Raw genomic sequence first — 18704 nt, 5'->3', positions numbered from 1 at the left:
CACTTTATTTATTCTCCTTTATATATTTTTCTTATTCAGTATCTTAATGTTTGATGTATTTACTGTATGAACATTATCTTAACGTTTTGGCGCATCAATGCTTCATAAATTAACAATATAATTACAAAACAGAATAGAATGAAATTATATTAAATTAAAATAAGACCACAATAAACAATTTTATTTTTGAAAGTCCCCGGCCCCGCACGCACTTCCGGTCTCTTCCTCTCCGACATTGACTCGCTGCAGACTCTGAACTTCTGTTGTTTCTGCTGTTTTCAGCTAAACAATCATGTCCCTGGAAGTGGAATCCGCAGAGTAAGTCGTCCACATCATGATCATTAAAGCGGTGTCGTTTCAGTTACAAATGTCTCGTGTTTAGCTGCAGTTTCAAGGTTTTTCTGCAGTGAGGCCCGTCTCATCCTGCATTAGCCTGTGGCTAAGCTAACTTGCCAACATTGACGTACACTCATGAGTAATTACGTGTATTTATCAAGGTGAAATGAAGGTACATTCACTTTAAATTATTGCGTGACGCCAAGCGTTCAATGACGTTTGATCTCGCGTATTTTATTTGCTGTTCTGCAGGAATGGTGAAGTTGAGGCTAGCTAAAGGAAGTTAGCATCTCGTGCTACCGGTGAACATCCCGTTGCTCCAGAGTCTCCTCAGTAGAAGACAAATATTGAAGTAATTAAGAATGATCGGATAACATGTATTAAACAGCTGATTTTCCTAGGATTTTACATATAGTTGTTTCAATTACTTCCTGTGATTGTTGCGTAGTGTCGGTTCACTATGTATCACAGTTTACTAGTCAGAAGTTAACGTTCTTTTAAGTCAATAAAACACTTTTATGGGAAAAAAATTAAGAAATCCAAAATATTAAATTAGTTCAAAACATCCGTTTTATTTTGAATCTACTTGATACTCGATTAGCAAGTCACTTAAACTCCTACAGCAGTTTTGCTATATTCAAAATGTAAATTAAAACGTATGTCTAGAATCTTGCACTAGAAATTAGACCAACCAGACCTGCTATTCCAATATTACTATTTTCAAACTGTTGGTATTTATTAATTGTTAGAATAATGAATGTGTTAACAATCGTATAATAGGAGATCTATACCTTTACAGATTGCAAAAGGTTTTCAAAACTCCCAAGTCCAAAGCTTTCTTAATCTAAATTCAGCTACATACCATCCGGATATTATTTAACTCTTGTTTCAATTAAAGATTAATCCAGTTGAAATTCCTCACTTGCTACTTGGTTCATTCCTTCATAATGATTCACTGAAGATCATTTGAGGTTTTGGCGGATTTCAGTCATTCATTTGTATCTGTACATTGTCTCGCGTATAGATATTCTTAATTTTGGCTGTTGAACTCATCGCCTCCGGGTATGATGAAGATTTCTGAATTTGAACTGTTTCTGGTTATTAGATAATCTCAAGACGTCTCACTCCTTAGTGTGTATTTGCCCCTTGCAAAGCATCACTGGTTCACTGAACTTCTTTGTCTTTTTTTTCTTCTTCTTCTCAGCGTGATCCGTCTGATTATGCAGTACTTGAAAGAAAACAACCTGCACCGAACTCTTTCCACGCTGCAGGAAGAGACCACGGTGTCCCTGAACACAGTGGACAGCATAGAGAGCTTCGTGGCAGACATCAATAGTGGCCACTGGGACACTGTGCTGCAAGCCATCCAATCCCTCAAGCTTCCGGATAAGACTTTGATAGACCTTTATGAGCAGGTGAGGTTTGAATAAATTGCTGCATACAGTATTATCAACCTTTTGTCTTTGTCTTTTCACAAGATATTATGAATCTTCTGCCTTCTGTAGTAATGTCTACAGTAGTCACAAGCAGAATGATTTGCCAGCTTGTATAAAGACAAATGTGCGATATAGTAATTTACAGAAAAGAATGGGACATGTATCTGTAAGGTTTTGATCATTTGTGTTCCCACTGCCATAATTTCTCCTCGGAGGCAGAACAATGATGCAGAGTCGCATGTTTTTTTTGTTTCTTGTTCAGGTTGTGCTGGAGCTGATCGAGTTGAGAGAGCTGGGAGCGGCCCGCTCACTCCTCAGACAGACAGACCCCATGATCATGCTCAAACAGAACCAGCCAGAGAGATACATCCACCTGGAAAACCTGCTGGCTCGCTCCTATTTCGATCCCAGAGAGGTGAGTACCAGCCCCACGTGTGAAAGCTTACTATTAATCCTCCTCCAAGTCCTTGGTTTTCTATGTTTCGGGCAGACTTTCAGACGATACAGTTTATTTTCTCTCCCTTTGTCCCTTTGCTTAATATTTCTGCAAACATTCCCTGTTACTTTGGCGGGGCGTTTCTTGTTTACCATATGCGGCAGTGGATAGGGGGTTTCCTTGCAGCAGGATAAACAGTATTTTGATTGCTTGAACACAAACCAGCTACACCTGACGGAACTAATGCACTCAGGACGCATGCGTTTGCATTTGAAAGTCAGCCTGAGCTTGTTTTCAGGCGTACCCAGACGGCAGCAGTAAGGAGAAGCGTCGAGCCGCCATCGCTCAGGCTCTGGCAGGAGAGGTCAGCGTGGTGCCGCCCTCTCGTCTCATGGCTCTGCTGGGACAGGTGAGGAACAGTGAACGGCTGCTGGTGTCACCAGTCGGTCGTCGGTAGATGCATACGGCTTTACGTCTTTACGCTCGACACGTTTAAAGTGAAATGTTGTTTCAGGCTCTGAAGTGGCAGCAGCATCAGGGTCTCCTCCCTCCTGGTATGACCATCGATTTGTTCCGAGGTAAAGCTGCTGTTAAAGACGTGGAGGAGGAGCGCTTTCCTACCCAGCTCAGCAGACACGTCAAGGTACATATGACCTGGATCATTGGCAGCATTGTTTACATTACAGGATCTTCTGTATTGAAGCAACTTTTTTGGGTTTTTTTGCTAATACTTCGATGCGACTTGTCTTTCTTCCTCTTTTAGTTTGGACAGAAGTCTCACGTGGAGTGTTCCCGGTTCTCCCCCGACGGTCAGTATCTGGTCACCGGTTCTGTGGATGGCTTCATTGAGGTGTGGAACTTCACCACAGGCAAAATCCGAAAGGTAAGACGGAAGATTCACAGCGGTAATAAATACTGCTCAGCATTTCACTCTTTGACATTTTAATGTCTTTGCACGTTTGTTTTATCCGCCAGGATCTGAAATACCAGGCTCAGGATAACTTCATGATGATGGACGACGCGGTGTTGTGTATGTGCTTCAGCCGAGACACGGAGATGTTGGCCACGGGAGCCCAGGACGGAAAGATCAAGGTATAACACCACTACTGGTGTTATCAACGGACCTTTTGATTTATTGCTTTATGAGTGAGAGGTCAGACTGATCTTCAGGTTTATATGCAGCAAGAACACCATCCCATTCAATTCAATAGGATAGCAGAAATCTGATTGGTGGGATTTTAATCCGTTAACTGAGGTCCCAGTAACCACAGCTGGTGTTTCATATATGCAAGGACAGTTTGTGATGAGACCAGGGAGGAGGGTTCACGGTTAAATATGACTTTTCAACATTATAGTTCTGAACTGTTAAGGAAAATGTCGCTCAAAGTCTTTGTATAAATGTGTCTGTCTCTTTAAATGAATTGCTCTCTGAATCAAAAGTATAACATTTGGAATACTCTAGTTTTAGTCCGTTGGTAAACACAGTCCATGTGTGTTTGTGTAGGTGTGGAAGATCCAAAGCGGTCAGTGTCTGAGGAGATTTGAACGAGCGCACAGCAAAGGAGTAACATGTCTGAGTTTCTGTAAAGACAGCAGCCAGCTGCTCAGCGCCTCCTTCGACCAGATCATCAGGTACAACAAATCCATCCCTTGCTCTTCTTCCTCACTCACAAGTATTACTGACCTACCATCCTTTTCCCGTTTACCAACATGTTTTCTTCTTCTTCCTCTTTGTTTTGCATTAGAATTCACGGACTGAAGTCGGGTAAAACTCTGAAAGAGTTCCGCGGTCACTCCTCATTCGTCAACGAAGCCACATTCACTCCAGACGGCCATCACATCATCAGCGCTTCCTCCGACGGTACAGTTAAGGTAAAACAAAAAGTAGACACAACAGTTTGCTTGGTTCATATGTGTCCCAAATTCTATTAACCCTTGTTGTGTGTCGTCGTCCCCCCCCCCCCCCCCCCGTCCTTCAGGTGTGGAACGTAAAGACCACCGAGTGTTCCAGCACTTTCAAACCTCTGGGCACGTCGGCCGGCACCGACATCACGGTGAACAACGTCATCCTGCTGCCCAAGAACCCCGAGCACTTTGTCGTGTGTAACCGCTCCAACACGGTGGTCATCATGAACATGCAGGGGCAGGTCAGTTGGTCTCTGCTGCACCGGGGGGGGCAGTTTCATAGTCCAGGGGCTTCAGCTCAATCCCATTAGACGCACGGCGCCATCGAGTGGCTTCAGAAATTCAAGACGGTGGTTAATGAAGCTTCGTTTGGAGTCTTTTGTTGTCAGAGCTGTCAGGTTACTCGCTGGAATTAGACACACAGATGTTTTTTCTTCATTTTATAGGTTTATTTGTATTAATTTACATTTTTTTACTGCCTAATTTAGTGTATTCTGGTTTTATTGATCTATGTTTGCTTACATGTCGCTAGCTACTCTTGTACTTTATGACAGCGGTGAAAGTGTTACTTGTTCCATGTGTTCTCCATGTATGCTTGATGCGTTTCTGAATCGGCTCCCCATGCAGATCGTGAGGAGCTTCAGCTCCGGTAAGAGGGAAGGTGGAGACTTTGTGTGCTGCACCCTGTCGCCCCGAGGCGAGTGGATCTACTGCGTGGGCGAAGACTTTGTGCTCTACTGCTTCAGCACCGTGACCGGCAAGCTGGAGAGAACGCTGACGGTACGCCGCCGCACTTAGAAGAGGGTGGGTTTTTTGAGTCCTTGGCTTTTACTGACGTGCCGCTCCGCCTCGCCCCCCCCAGGTACACGAGAAGGATGTGATCGGCATCGCCCACCACCCGCACCAGAACCTCATCTCCACGTACAGCGAGGACGGCCTGCTGAAGCTCTGGAAGCCTTGAGGAACTCGTCACGCTGCAGCTCTGAACTCTGTTCTGGCCGTTTCTCAAACCCCCCCCCCCCCCGGAGGATCTCGAGCACGTGTGGAATTTCACGTCAAGATATATACGAGAACAGCTGCATGTTGTTGTGTGGAAAAGGATCAAGTTGTTTTTTTTGTATTTGAGTGGAAGGATTGACACAACAGAGCCTTATTCATGTTCTATTTTTTTTTTTTTTTTTAACTGAGCTTAGTTGTCAATGTTTTTTTTCTTTTTTTTCCTTGTAAAAGATGTTTTAGAAAATGATAAACTTGTAAGAGTGGTTGTTGTGTGTTAAGGTTTTTTTTTTTTTTTACGTCTACTGCAGTCATCCCGGAAAACACTGGACGTATTTTCATACCAACAGGAAAAATACTTCTGAATTTATGACCAGAATAATGAAAAACTGCCGTTTGCGGTTGTTCATGACACGTTTGAAGTCTCCGTTGTAATAAATAAGGCTCTGCTGTTCAACTCCTGAGCTGTAATCTCTTGTTTGGCATCACTGAATGATGAATTTACATCATTTGTCCTTCAGTGTGTTTCATACAGTGACCAAATACAAAGGGAGGAGATCACCGTGAGGATTGTAGATAATAGAATTAATTCCTGTTTTTTTGTAAATATGTTTTTTATTACTCACTTTTGTTTTGATATTTCAAGAAGACCTGGTTAAATAGTATGTTTTTTTTAATTAAGTTGCTAAAATTTGACTTTACAAACAGCATCCCTGGAGACACTTTAAAAGAAGCAGTTTCTCACTTTGTTTCTCCCAGTTTTATATTTTCTTTGTCAATATGAATTTTCCACAAATCAAAAGGTTCCATAGCTGAACTGTGGGTGGAAGATTTCTTTGAGCCATTAAAGCGATTTAACCAGATCAGTTGACGTGTGTTCTGTGTTCGTCCAGACAGAAATTGAGATGTTTGAGTTTTTGAAACGGCATTTATGCAGATTTTGAAAAAGAAAGTTTAAAGCAGATGTTTGAAAAAGTCACGTCGGTCAGGAAAACCAGAGGATTTGCAAACGGCATTCAAAACGACCACGAGAACACATCGATGCACCTCTAATTATGAACATTTTAAATTCAATCTGACATAAGTTGTGCATGAGTCCTGTACATTCATTTGATTTATAATTTCTCACTGAGCTCACCCATGCCACTCAGCGACAACTAAAAGGTTTTATCTCACAGGTTGTAAATTACTAAACTCTTCTATGCTGAATTCCATATAGAGACAAAAAAAAACGTGTTTTTAATCGAAGTATTCAAGTCACTTTTATTTCTATAGCGCCAAACATAGCAGTTATTTCAAGACACTTTAACAGAGAAAAACTCAATACTGTAAAGTGGTAAAACTATCTTTTAATGGGAAAAAAAAAACCTGCTGAACCAGGATCAGAGTTGGAGAATCCAAGCTTTAATACATTTAAAGCAAATTTCTGATTGGACAAGTTGATCAGCATGATCAGTTTTTTGTGAGTTTTCCACATAACAAAGGAAGTTAACTGATTGTTTCTCCATTCACGGGCCTGAAACAAGAGCCATCCACTCCAAAAAATACAACCATAAGTTTTATTCTCTTAAATCTGTGTGCAGCAGCAGGAATGTGTGTTTGTGTTCTTGGGAGCTTGACGGTGCAGAGAGGAGGGTCAGGGGGGTTGAATGTCTGCTCAGTGTCAGAGGGGCTCCAGCAGGCAACACTCACTATGGCAGACCTTCTGCACTTCACTCTGCTCCTATGTGTGAACTGGGGCTCTTTGGCTTTTATTCCAGCCACGCTTGCTGATAAAACAACAGTCACCGTGCATCCAGATGCCAGTTTTACTACGAGCGAGGAGCTTTTTCTTTCTGCCACTGAGGTTCCCACCACAGGATTCACACACAGTTATAGTAAGTCAACAATAAAAACCACCACCACTACTGCTACTACTACTACTACTACTACTACTACTACTACTGAGAAACCACCTGAGACATCAACAGCAGGGAAAACACTGTCCAGGAAAGGAGCTGAAGAAGAGGAAGGACCAATAGAATTAGGTGAGTGTCACTTGTATGTTTCTTTATTTATTATGTGATGGAGAAAATGGCATTTCTGGGAAGGTTGTACGTGTCATATGTGAGGTCATTTAGGGACTTTTCTTCTTGTTAGAAGACTGATCGTTTGTAAGAAAAATAAATAAAGGCAGAAAACTTGAAATGCTCTGGAAATGTATTATTTACTCAGGCAAAGTTTTCAAATTTGTCATTGTGCAGGGAAATTAATTTTCATCGTCCAAACTCGAAGTTTGAAGTCCCTCCTCTGCTTTTCATTGTCTTGTAGTTTATGTTAGAAACTGTTGATCGACACACATTTCTGTGGTCAGTTTGTCAGTGTCCTCAGCCTGGGGGGAGGATGTCCCACATTCTCCACTGTTCTCCACTCTGTTTTCCAATAATGAAAACCAGATGGGCCATGTGACTAAAGAAAGGAAAGAAAGAGAGCAAGAGAGAGAGACATTAAATCACTCATGTGTAGCGTTGGTAAAACTGACATACTGTACATTCCACTGCAAACTGACCTCGATGTAAGTACATGAACCTCCTGCCAGTATAAATACCACACGTTGGCATTTATGTTGACATAATCTCACATTTAATAGAAGAATCCTATTTAATAGAAGAATAAAAGCCTATTTCTATAGTTTGAGAAATATTATTGGGTTCAACCTCGTAATATGTGCTGAAAAATGAAGCATTTGTGGTTTCAAGTATATTTGTGGCTCATTTTCCAAGTCAGTTCAGGCAGAAAGTATTTCATAAGCCAAGAATAGCTGTGCCAAAATGTGATGAAATTCTCCTGAAAAAGTAACCTGGCTGTCTTTCAACGACATGTTGATTCAACATGGTTTTCGTTAAATATATGCTTCTGAACGCTTGTTGGTTTTGATCGCCTTCTTTGACATTGCAACGATTACATAAGAGCGTACAGCTTGTCTGGCCAGCTGTGGATTAGTGGCGTGGAAAACAAACTCCAAACCCTCTGATCACAAGTCCCTGAACAATGAGTTTGAGGACAATTAAAACTCAAAATGTGTGCAACTTCATTTCAGTTGTTGACGTTCCAAAATAATAAAATATTACATAATAATTCATTAAAAAAAATGAATAATTGAATTGTTCACTTATACAGTTGGTGTTGATATAATGTCAAATTGTGGTTTGCACAGATGTTGCTGACTGTGCCTCTGTTTCTTCTGTTACTCATTTTCTTTTAAAGTATATGTTTGAAAACTGCTTTGACTGTGCGAATATATACAATAGCCCGACTTTATCGACCCTGCTCCGCCAGCCCTGCACTGCTCTGGTGAACTTCATTCAAATCAAAAAAAGTTGCTTCTCCCTATTCCCTTTCGAACGGAGAGAAGAGGAACAAAAGAAAAGAGAGAGAAAAAAGAAAAAGAAGCAAGAAAAACGAGCAAAAGAACTTTATATTATTAGGGTTTCTGCAGCATCTGATGACGTCGCAGACTGGAACGGTTAAACAGCGGACGCTCACCTGGACATAAACTGGTTTGACTTGTTTTTATAGCGAGCAGGTCCACCAGGAGTGTTAAGGTAGGGAAGAAGCCCAGAACGGTGCGCAAGAAGCCCAAAGTCGTCGTCAAGAAGCCCAAAGTCGTCGTCAAGAAGCCCAAGGTCGCAAAGAAAATGCGACCCAAGGTCAAAAAGGGCACGAGCCGGCCGGTGGCGTCGGAACGAGTCCTACGTACGTATGAGGACGGATGCAGTATGGCAGTATGGCGGTCAGACAGCGGCCTCATGGCTTCTTCTGCTTGAGCCTGTTTGAAAACTGCTGTGTTTACAGTCAAAATTCAGATGGAAATTTCAAATATGCCCACATGTGAAAGAACCAAACAAGCTCAACCATGTGCTGGATTAACGTAATAATAACCCGAATGTCCCACTGATGACACCCAGATGTGGGTGTTAATAATAAGACATTCGGTCTCAGCACAGCTGTTCTGATCATACTGTTTATCTAAGCTTTCTCCCAGCGACTGCAACTAACTTTTAAAAGATTATGATTGAGCTTTTTGTTATTTTCATTGGTCTCTTAAATGTCTGAAAACTGCCCGCTATCCATGCATAAATGTAAAAGAATAAAGTAAATCTGATTAATTGTTGATCCAATTTGTCATAATAATCATATTAACATGTCACATTGTGCTGCTTTCATGATCACTTGAGAAATCTGATAACTCCACAAAATGTATTTTAGTCTAAACAAGCTCAGAATTTCCCCAAAATGTGAGGTGCAGTTAAAATTTTTATAAGAAAGTTGTCATTAATAGTAGTATTGAGCAGTGAGGCCCCCTTTGTGTGTCTCAAGTAAAAACACATGATCAATTTTTCACAGTTATGTAAAAAAAATGCCATTAAAGTGAATTTTAACTGATCAAGCTCAATATAATAATCTTTACAAATCAACTAAATGCTGTTATGCTTACTAATTTGCCATTTAGAGCTCTTATACTATCCTAAAGGAAACTAAGGAGATTTATTGTTTGACTTTGGTTTGATGAGAGTTTCTTTATTTCATCAGTTTTCATCTCTCATCTATTTTCTTGTGAGTCAAGTTTGTTTCAGCTGAGATGTGCGCTGCTTTAACAGTAACCGGGCGGAAGTTGAATGTCTTGTGTTAATCACTTTCCCAAATATTGCTTTGGCTTGAGTCCCGTGGTTTCCAGAGAAGTTCTGAGGTCTGGCACCGTTCCAGCACTGAGCAGCAACATCGCGAAGTCACAAGTTAATCTCGGAGACCCCGCAGGACGACAAGGCAAAAGGGGGAGAACGGCCGCCACAGGAAATGCCACCTCCACTTAGCGTTAATTTATGCTTCTTCCTCTCCTATACCTTGGCCCGCTGCTTTTGAGCTGCCAGGAAAGCTTCCTGACAGGAAGAGGCCGTTTGAACCGAACTGAACCCCGCAGACAGTGAGAGTCTGTATGAAGCTTTAATACTGCAGCTGGACAAGTTCAAAATAACTATAAAAGAGCACTACTTTCTGTCTTTCCTGCCCACATTTTAGCTTCAATTTATAATTCTTGTACTTATAGCAACAGTTGTGACATCTGGATTTGTAGGGCTTTTTTAAATAATCATGATTTTTATTAAAAAAAAAAAAAGTTTGATCTTGAAAGAGAAGACTGAAAAAAAAATCTTGAATCATATTTTCATGAACCTCCTGCCTTAAAGGCTGCACACGCTTCCATCAGAGCTTTGCTTGTAGAAACACAGCTCCTGCTCCACTTTGTCTCCCTGCCATTTAATGTAATAACATGTGATGACCAGTTGACTTTAAATACTAAATAAAGCCCTTTTTTTATTTTTTTAATGCGCCAGAATGCCCCCCGCTGGGTCTGGAGTCACTGAGGGTCAGAGAGACCCAGCTGAGGGCGTCGTCCTTCAAACGGCGAGGCCTGGGTCCGCACCGCGGCCGCCTCAACATCCAGGTAAATGTACAGATACATAGCTTGCCATCAGCAATGAGAATCACGTGCACACATAACAGAAACACCACTATTGTTACGTTTTATTATAAAAGTAGAACTGCTGAGCTGCTGTCTCTCTCTCTTTTTTATTTTTCTAATATTCTAATTACTTTTTTTATTGCTGTCATGATTGTAACATTATTATTATTATTATTATTATTATTATTATTATTATTATTATTATTATCTGTACTCAAACTTTTATTTAAGCCCTATTACCTGAGTTGTGTGTATCAGATGCAATTATTACCAATACAGTAACTTTTCTAGCTACCTAAAGGAATTCTGTTTGCTCCTCTCGTTTCTTTTTGTAATTTTGTGTACATGTTTGGACATAAATGAATGATTACATTTTTTTAATAAAATTAAATAAATAGAAAAAAGTGTTTAAATTAAATCAAATTAAATCAAATTAAATCAAATTAAATCAAATTAAATCAAATTAAATCAAATTAAATTAAATTAAATTAGCAGTGAAGTCAAGCTAATACTTTGTTAATGAGGTAATTTCAAAGAAGCAGTGAAAAACTGTGTTCATATAGATTTTGCATGTGACCTCCTGAGCGCCTGTTCTTTGAGCCTGCCGCGTCTGTGTGCAGTCTGGGATCCAGGATGGAGACATCTACGACGGGGCGTGGTGCGCTCAGTACCGGGACAAGAATCAGTGGCTGGAGGTCGACGCCCGGCAGCTGACCCGCTTCACCGGAGTCATCCTGCAGGGTCGCAACTCCATTTGGAGGTCCGTGATGCACAGTAATGTAGTGTCACAGTGATTTCTTGGAAGAATAGTCATTTTAAAGTGATAAAGCAGAGCAACCAATAATATAATACTGCAAATTACAACTATAATTGAGAGACTACTGCATAATTGTTATCCTCAATTAATCATAATGTTGGTTATATCAGCTACTACAACTATTGATTAGAAAGCTGGATAAAAACTGTTGAAACAGAAACTATGTTTCTGGAGTTTCTGTAATAATACAATATGAAATGTTTGCAATTTCAAAGGATTTCAAATACTACTCCAATAATGTGATAACTCAATAAATGATTGGCAAAACGCTATTGCTATATTTGCTCAGATATTTTATCACTTTTTTTAGCAAGTTGCTTCATCAATGGCTTCATTACATTTAAAGTGGTCAAAATGATTATCTCATTACCGGTACATAATTGGCCATTATCACATGCTTCAGCTGCTTTAATTTTCATTATTTTACTTCTGTTAGAACAGTGTAAGACTTTCAAACAGAAGTTTAATGGTAGTGCTGCAAAAAGGCAGAATTTTCTTGACTTTTCCATGTTTTATTGTACTGAGGCGGTTAAATTGATGTAAGAACAGCATAAATCAAAGGTTATTTCATTTGTCACTTGCAGTAAAACTGTAATGTCTTGTTCACTTGCAGCTGGGATGTGGTGTACAGCTACAAAGTGCAGTTCAGCAACGACACGCTGGTCTGGAAGCCGAGCATGAACGGGACGCAAGAGGCCGTGAGTGAACACGTCAACCGTTCTGATCTCTATCCGGAAAATTTAAATCTAACATGATATTTCATCACGGTCGCATGATCCCTCACGGAGCCCTCAAAGCATTTAGTGGCTGCTTCCTGTTGGTGAACTCCTCTGGACTGACTTCCCATTTGGGATTCTCCAAACAAACATTGTGTTTAAGAAGAAATGTAAAACAGAGAGGATAGTGTAAATATGAAAGAACAGGAAGGGCAGGAATTAAGTAGTCATTCTCAAAGGTAAGGATGACAAATCATTAAAAGATAGATTTCCCATGTTTGTTCAATGTAAAAGTTAGTTCAGAGTCTTGCTTTCAATCAGCACGTGTCATCGAGCTGCAGGTATTTGAAGGAAACCGCGATGCAGAGACGCCCGTCCTCGCCCTGTTCAACACTTCCACGGTGGCGCGTTACATCCGCATCAACCCACAGTCGTGGTATGAGAACGGGACGCAGGGGGACATCTGCCTGAGGGCCGAAGTCTTGGGATGTCCTCTCCCAGGTACCTGAACCCAGCGACCGGAGACCACTTACCCTGACATGCACTTTTTTTTTTAAAACTGCCGTAACACACATCATTCACGCTCTCCAGATCCTAATAACATCTACGCATGGCAGACGGAACCAGAGGGCTCCAAAGACGAGCTGGACTTCAGACACCACAACTATAAAGAGATGAGAAAGGTACGATCAAGTTTTCTAGACCACATTTGCTTATCTTTCTTTAATTTCTGTCTTTACTTTCCCAATGTTTTGGGTAATTCTTTTACTCAGCTACCAGGTGGACGCACAACTTGACTCAGTATGATGTGTTCTCCAACATAGTTCTATGAAGATTATACATATTTATGTATAGAACACTAATTCAAAATTTCATCGATAGTGGGCCAGACTGGTAAAATAGTGCTATAATAACCTTGAAATTTACACTTCAAAGTTGTTTCCTTGTTTTGACGCAGAACAGACGTGATGAAAATGTCCATATTTTCATGAAACTAAACAATTACCACGTAAAATGACTAACAATTTCAACATAAAGCCAATTTTAATCAAAATTCTGGTGCAAAATACAGTGAAATGGTAAAAAAAAAAAAAACTTTTACAACTGTTGCATTATGCATGTTTTTAAAAACTCCCCCTGACAAGTCTGATCCTTGCTTCCTGTTTTATTTGATAAAAAGCTTCATCCGGTCTACTCAGAGAAGGAGGCTTCACAACTAAATTATAGACTATAAATGTAGATCGTCAGACATTTTGCAATAAGTTTCACTGTGTTTCCAGCTGATGAAGTCTGTGAACGAGGCGTGTCCTGACATCACCCGCATCTACAGCATCGGGAAGAGCTACACCGGCCTGAAGCTCTACGTCATGGAGATCTCCGACAACCCCGGCAAACACGAACTCGGTGGGCCCATATGAGAGATGTACAGTACGGCGATCCCAAAACAAAAAAAGAAAAAATCAAGCTTGATTGTATTTCTTTTACCATTCAAATGAAAATCCCCAAATATCTTTTCAGTTGAATAATATTACGAGGTGGCTCACGGTCACGGGCGTTTGAATTTTGAAATTTTACCATATTTAGTTTAAATTTGTAAGAAAATTCGGAAAATTTTCGTTGTAACATAAAATCTTTTAAAGAAACAGCTCAAAAATAACAGCTTACTTAGGAAATACAATGCAGGTTGTTCAGATTGTTTTAAAATTGAGAAATGCTTCTTCAACCTTTGCACTCTCAAACCATTGATAGTGAAAATGAAAATTCCAAAAGTGGAACAGGGCTGAGAGCTTTTGCAATGTAGTATTCACACTAGGATTTATTAGAGTATTCCTCGTGAAGGACACAGTCAACTCAACTGGGATCAACTCCAGAAATCTGCAGCGCTGAGTTGAATGAAGCAGAATAGAATACGATCAGCCGATCACAGACTAGATCCACTTAACATTATTTCTAATTTATTACGTGTCAAAAGCACATATAAGTATATCAGATTTTTAAAGTTGAAGAAACAATGGGTAGAAACTCTCACACATTTCACATTTCCTTGTACTTCTGTAGCCATAAGAGTTAAAATAAATCCATAAAAAAGGGATTAACTTCGCCACACACTGCCCATGATGCACTGCCTCTTCGTCCATGTGAATTTGACGGAGTGAATCACGCAGTAATCTGCGGGGTCACGGGGTCAGAGCGGACCTGTACACTGATACTCAGTGTCCTGCGACAGACACAGAGGGCTGCAGTGTGCAAGCTGTGAGCCCGTAGAGACTGCAGCTCCTATCCGTTTGCTCAGAGACGTACAAATGTTTTCTTTGGCCTCCTCGACTCACACCACATGGCAGCAGATTTTCCCGCCAAAACACACGGCGGGTCGAAAGCGGCACAGGCGAGAAGGAGTCCCTAATCAGTCCGTATCATATCTTTCAGCTTGTTTGAATACCGTTGCAGAAAATATGCTTACAAGTACCCACAGTCTAGGCTCTGCAGATATCTTGCAGCTTTTATGAAGGAAAAAAAAATCACTTTTTCCTTTTCTCTCTGCTGAGTTCATCTTATAATTAATTTTTTTTCCCACAGGCCACTGCTGGCTTGGTAAAATCTTCTGTTCCAGTGTTTGACGAGTTATTATTGCAGCGGTTCCAGTTGGTCAGATCGTCCACATTCATGTTTTCCAAAATGTAGTCTGCATCTAAAGCTGTTGAAGATGCTTGTATGACTGTGGAGATCACATAAATAGGTTGTTTGGGTTTTTCTTATCAGAAGGCAAAGCTAACAGAAGTTTTTACTTGCAGACAGATATATGAAAATTAGTCAGTAGGAAAATTACATGTAGTGCGATCATGCAGCGAGAAATAAGAGTTGTTTTCTGTGTTTTTTCTGGCTCAGCACCATCTCAGCACCTCAGAACTTTCTTTCTTCTCAGAACACTGTTTCTGGGGCACAAAGCATTCTTAATATACAGCTCACAGTATGTTTGTGTGTTATTCATGTGTGTTTTTCGCTTTCTGCAACACAAATTGCCCAATAGGGACACAATAAAACTGAACTGAGCTGAATTAGGGATCCAGTGTTCTTTTTTTGGGCAATCTATATTTGTCTCCATGGATTTAAAAAAAAAAGTGGATTAAACATTTTTCAGGATGTATTCGTATGTATGTATTACAGTATAATTGTTTAACCTGTATAATTGTTTAACCTGTGCCACTAATAGAGATTAAATTCCTCTGTTTATCTCCCGTGAGCTTTACACCTTGTGCACTGTTTCCAGGCGGTTCATCATCTCATCTCATCTCTTTTCTTCTGCAGGAGAGCCGGAGTTCCGATACGTTGCAGGGATGCACGGAAACGAGGTTCTGGGCAGGGAGATTCTGCTCAACTTGATGCAGTACATGTGCCAAGAGTACAAACGTGGGGATCAGAGAATAGTCCGCCTGGTCAAAGACACTCGCATCCACCTGCTGCCCTCCATGAACCCAGACGGATACGAGATGGCGTTCAAAAAGGTGCCGGACGCCGCCGGCAAGACGCGTTTGTTAACCTCAAGACCGTCCGACTCATTCCTCTTTCCCCCCCGCAGGGCTCGGAGCTGTCGGGCTGGGCCCTGGGACGCTACAGCTACGAAGGTATCGACATGAACCACAACTTCGCTGACCTCAACTCGGAGATGTGGCTGGCCATCGAGCTGGAGACGGACCCGTCCAAGCTCATCAACCATTATTTCCCCATCCCGGAGCACTACACCTCCGAGGAAGCTTTTGTGAGTGTGGAAATGTTCTTTCCCCGTCTCATTATTGATTAATCTTCAAAAGTTCTTCCTCAGGCTTCATAAAAGTTGAATAGTTCAAGTAACAGTCACCAAACTTCCCACGAAGGATTTTAAGTTTGAATAAAGACTATTCTAGTACATGATGCACACATGCTCATGGTGCAGTTTGCAAAGAGGATATAGGAGATTCCTAACTTTCATTCATTTAATCAGTGATTATCAAACAGCAGATAATAGAAAACACATTAAACTGATATATCTCAAAGTGTAAGTCAGGTTCTGTGACTTGACAGCAGTGTATAGTAGATTTATGCATAATCTGGTTTAAAAAAAAAAAAGACAAGTCAATTTCAGTGTAAAAATTTTACATTAAAGTCACCTCTAATAGTTTTAAAGAACTTGCCGAATGTTGTGTATGCCAAAGATTGTGGCAGGATTACTATAAACTTCCACCCAAGAGATATAATAAAGGGAAATGTCCATGGAGTTCCATCCATTTATCTTTGAGCTAGATCCAATCTCAGATAACTATGGGCGGTCCGCGAGGCAGCAGTTTTGTGCTTTTGATGTTTGTTTTTTTTTGCGTTTTGCCAGTCTGATATTAATAAAACGTCTAAAAGTTGAGTCTCTCCCGTTTGTGTTTCTGCCATCAGGTGGCCCCGGAGACCCGGGCCGTCATCAACTGGATGCAGGACATCCCCTTCGTCCTCAGCGCCAACCTGCACGGCGGAGAGCTGGTGGTGACCTACCCCTACGACATGACCCGCGACTGGGCCCCCCGCGAACACACTCCCACCGCCGACGAGAGCTTCTTCCGCTGGCTGGCCACCGCGTACGCCAGCACCAACCGGGTTAGCACTCTCTCTGTGGCTCTCGGCGCTCAAGTCGACACCTTCGGGAGGGATTGTGTTGAACTCTTTGTTTTGTTTTTTTCTCACGCGACCAGGTGATGTCCAACCCGGACCGCCGGCCGTGTCACTACATAGACTTTCTCAGATACAACAACATCATCAATGGAGCCGACTGGCACAACGTACCAGGAAGTAAGACTTTTTTTTCTCAGTGTAATAAGAATCCCTATATGATGGAGGTTTAATTCCAGCCACTGCATCAGTGAGGTTTGAAAAGTTTATAAAGTTTATAAAGAGCTCCAGAGGGGGTGTGAAACCGTAAAAATGTTTCTGAAAACTGGGTTTCTGAAATCCTGCTGGGTCCTAAGTGTGGCATACAGGGTAACCAGGGTAATCCACAATTCGAGGTTACCCTGTATGCCACACTTAGGTTCCGCGCCCCTGGTACTCCATTTACCCCTGGTACTACATTTCAAAATATTTCTGTCGCGACGCTTACAAAAAGACACTTTTATAAAGCTCCATGAACACTTTCTAAAGTGTTCATCTTCAAATAAATCGTCTGTGTGATTTGTAGAAAGATGTAAAGGGGTTGAACTAAAAAAAACCAAAAAAACTTTTTCTTCCTATCACTCTTTTCCAATGGAAACTTTAACTTCATAAATTTAGATAATCAGTTTGGCATTCCAAAATCCCCCAAAAAAGAAATAAATTAAAAGCATTTTTTTTTCTGTGGGTCGTTTTGCAGGTATGAATGACTTCAGCTACCTGCACACCAACTGCTTTGAGGTGACGGTGGAGTTGTCCTGCGACAAGTTTCCTCACGCCGGCGAGCTTCCCACCGAGTGGGAGAACAACCGGGAGTCTCTGCTCACCTACATGGAGCAGGTAGCGGTTTCTCTCCCGGAGCCTCTGCGTTTGATTTTCCTCTTTAGGCTCGTCGCCCCTCATGTTTCTGTTCTTCATGCGTCCTTCCAGGTCCACCGCGGGATTAAAGGGGTCGTCCGGGACAAAGACACCGAGGCCGGCATCGCGGATGCCGCCATTGAAGTTGAAGACATCGATCATCACATTAGATCAGGTACAGTTTAGTGGCTCAGTTGAGAGCATTTTTTTTTACTTTGCTACTGTACTTAACTTAAATAGGACGCTTAATCAAAATCGTTTGAAAATAAAAAATTCAACACTTGATTTTATGGAAGAACTATTATTGTTTTGCACAATTTACTTTGAACAACAATTTTCATTAATACTAGCTGGGAATGATAACAATATTCTATTCTAATCTCGTCTAGTCTGTTCAAACTGCCTTTTTTTTGTCCCATTTGGCACCAAATCTCAGAAATCCTCTGTTTTTTCCACTCCCACAGCCTCTGATGGAGACTACTGGCGTCTGCTGAACCCGGGCGAGTATCGGGTCACTGCCACCGCCGAGGGATACTTCCCTTCTTCTCGCTCCTGTCAGGTCATGTACGATTATTACCCCACAACCTGCGACTTCCGCCTCACCAAGATGCCCCAGCAGAGGCTGGTGGACATCCTGGCGAAGGGAGGGAAGCTTCCCAAGGACCTGCAGCTCAAACTGCGGCAGCTCCGCATGCGGAAGCTCCGCGCCACAACCAAGGCCATCAACCAGAGGCGGGCCGCCGCCGGCAAACAGGCGAGGAGGGCGTGAAGAGGAGGAGGGGAGTTACTGAGAACAAAGCAGGACTTGGTTCAGAGACGCCCGGATTCACGTCTGTTTTATCTTTTCAAAATAAAAGACCAAACAGCACCGTGCTCCTTTTCGTGAAGAAGAGTTTGATTTCCTGCTGTGGAGCAGCAGAGCGACTGTGTGCAGCTGGAAGGAAATGTTCCATGTTTGCAATTACTGTTGTAATAAATGGGTGATTTTATGTTGTGTAGTTCATTTAAACTCAAGAGAATGAGTGACAGACGACGCTGA

General features: G+C 41.5%; 2 protein-coding genes across 3 annotated transcripts; both read left to right on the top strand.

The window, feature by feature from the left end:
- Positions 1-221: 221 nt before the first annotated feature.
- Positions 222-5894, top strand: smu1a (SMU1 DNA replication regulator and spliceosomal factor a). The gene is made up of 12 exons (XM_080502616.1): positions 222-318; positions 1541-1751; positions 2035-2187; positions 2507-2617; positions 2723-2851; positions 2972-3091; positions 3184-3300; positions 3713-3840; positions 3954-4080; positions 4188-4355; positions 4741-4893; positions 4976-5894. The coding sequence occupies exons 1-12, from the start codon at positions 293-295 to the stop codon at positions 5072-5074; spliced, it is 1542 nt and encodes a 513-aa protein (XP_080358742.1). The 5' UTR covers positions 222-292; the 3' UTR covers positions 5075-5894.
- A 908-nt stretch (positions 5895-6802) lies between these two features.
- On the top strand, positions 6803-18637 carry LOC308134109 (putative carboxypeptidase X1; the record flags this gene model as incomplete). Of its 2 annotated transcripts, XM_080501737.1 has the most annotated exons (15): positions 6803-7136; positions 8668-8844; positions 10482-10591; positions 11230-11369; positions 12040-12124; positions 12484-12643; positions 12734-12825; positions 13423-13546; positions 15449-15645; positions 15720-15899; positions 16562-16759; positions 16855-16951; positions 17508-17647; positions 17738-17840; positions 18130-18637. In XM_080501737.1, the coding sequence occupies 15 exons, from the start codon at positions 6803-6805 to the stop codon at positions 18432-18434; spliced, it is 2442 nt and encodes an 813-aa protein (XP_080357863.1). In that variant the 3' UTR covers positions 18435-18637. The 2 variants fall into 2 exon arrangements, with proteins under 2 accessions (XP_080357863.1, XP_080357864.1); XM_080501738.1 differs by lacking the exon at positions 8668-8844.
- Between the last annotated feature and the right edge of the window lie 67 nt (positions 18638-18704).

The sequence above is a fragment of the Blennius ocellaris genome (genome assembly GCF_963422515.1).
Source record: "Blennius ocellaris genome assembly, chromosome: 9".
Classification (NCBI taxonomy): domain Eukaryota; kingdom Metazoa; phylum Chordata; class Actinopteri; order Blenniiformes; family Blenniidae; genus Blennius; species Blennius ocellaris.
The sequence above is the reverse complement of the archived record's forward strand: the minus strand, read 5'-3'. Positions and strand labels throughout refer to the sequence as shown.

Excerpts from the sequence above, each read along its gene's own strand:
- smu1a (XM_080502616.1), top strand. The coding sequence starts at position 293 with ATGTCCCTGGAAGTGGAATCCGCAGA. Across the intron at positions 2,618-2,722 it reads TCATGGCTCTGCTGGGACAG|GCTCTGAAGTGGCAGCAGCA; the intron begins GTGAGGAACAGT and ends ATGTTGTTTCAG. Across the intron at positions 4,894-4,975 it reads AGCTGGAGAGAACGCTGACG|GTACACGAGAAGGATGTGAT; the intron begins GTACGCCGCCGC and ends CGCCCCCCCCAG.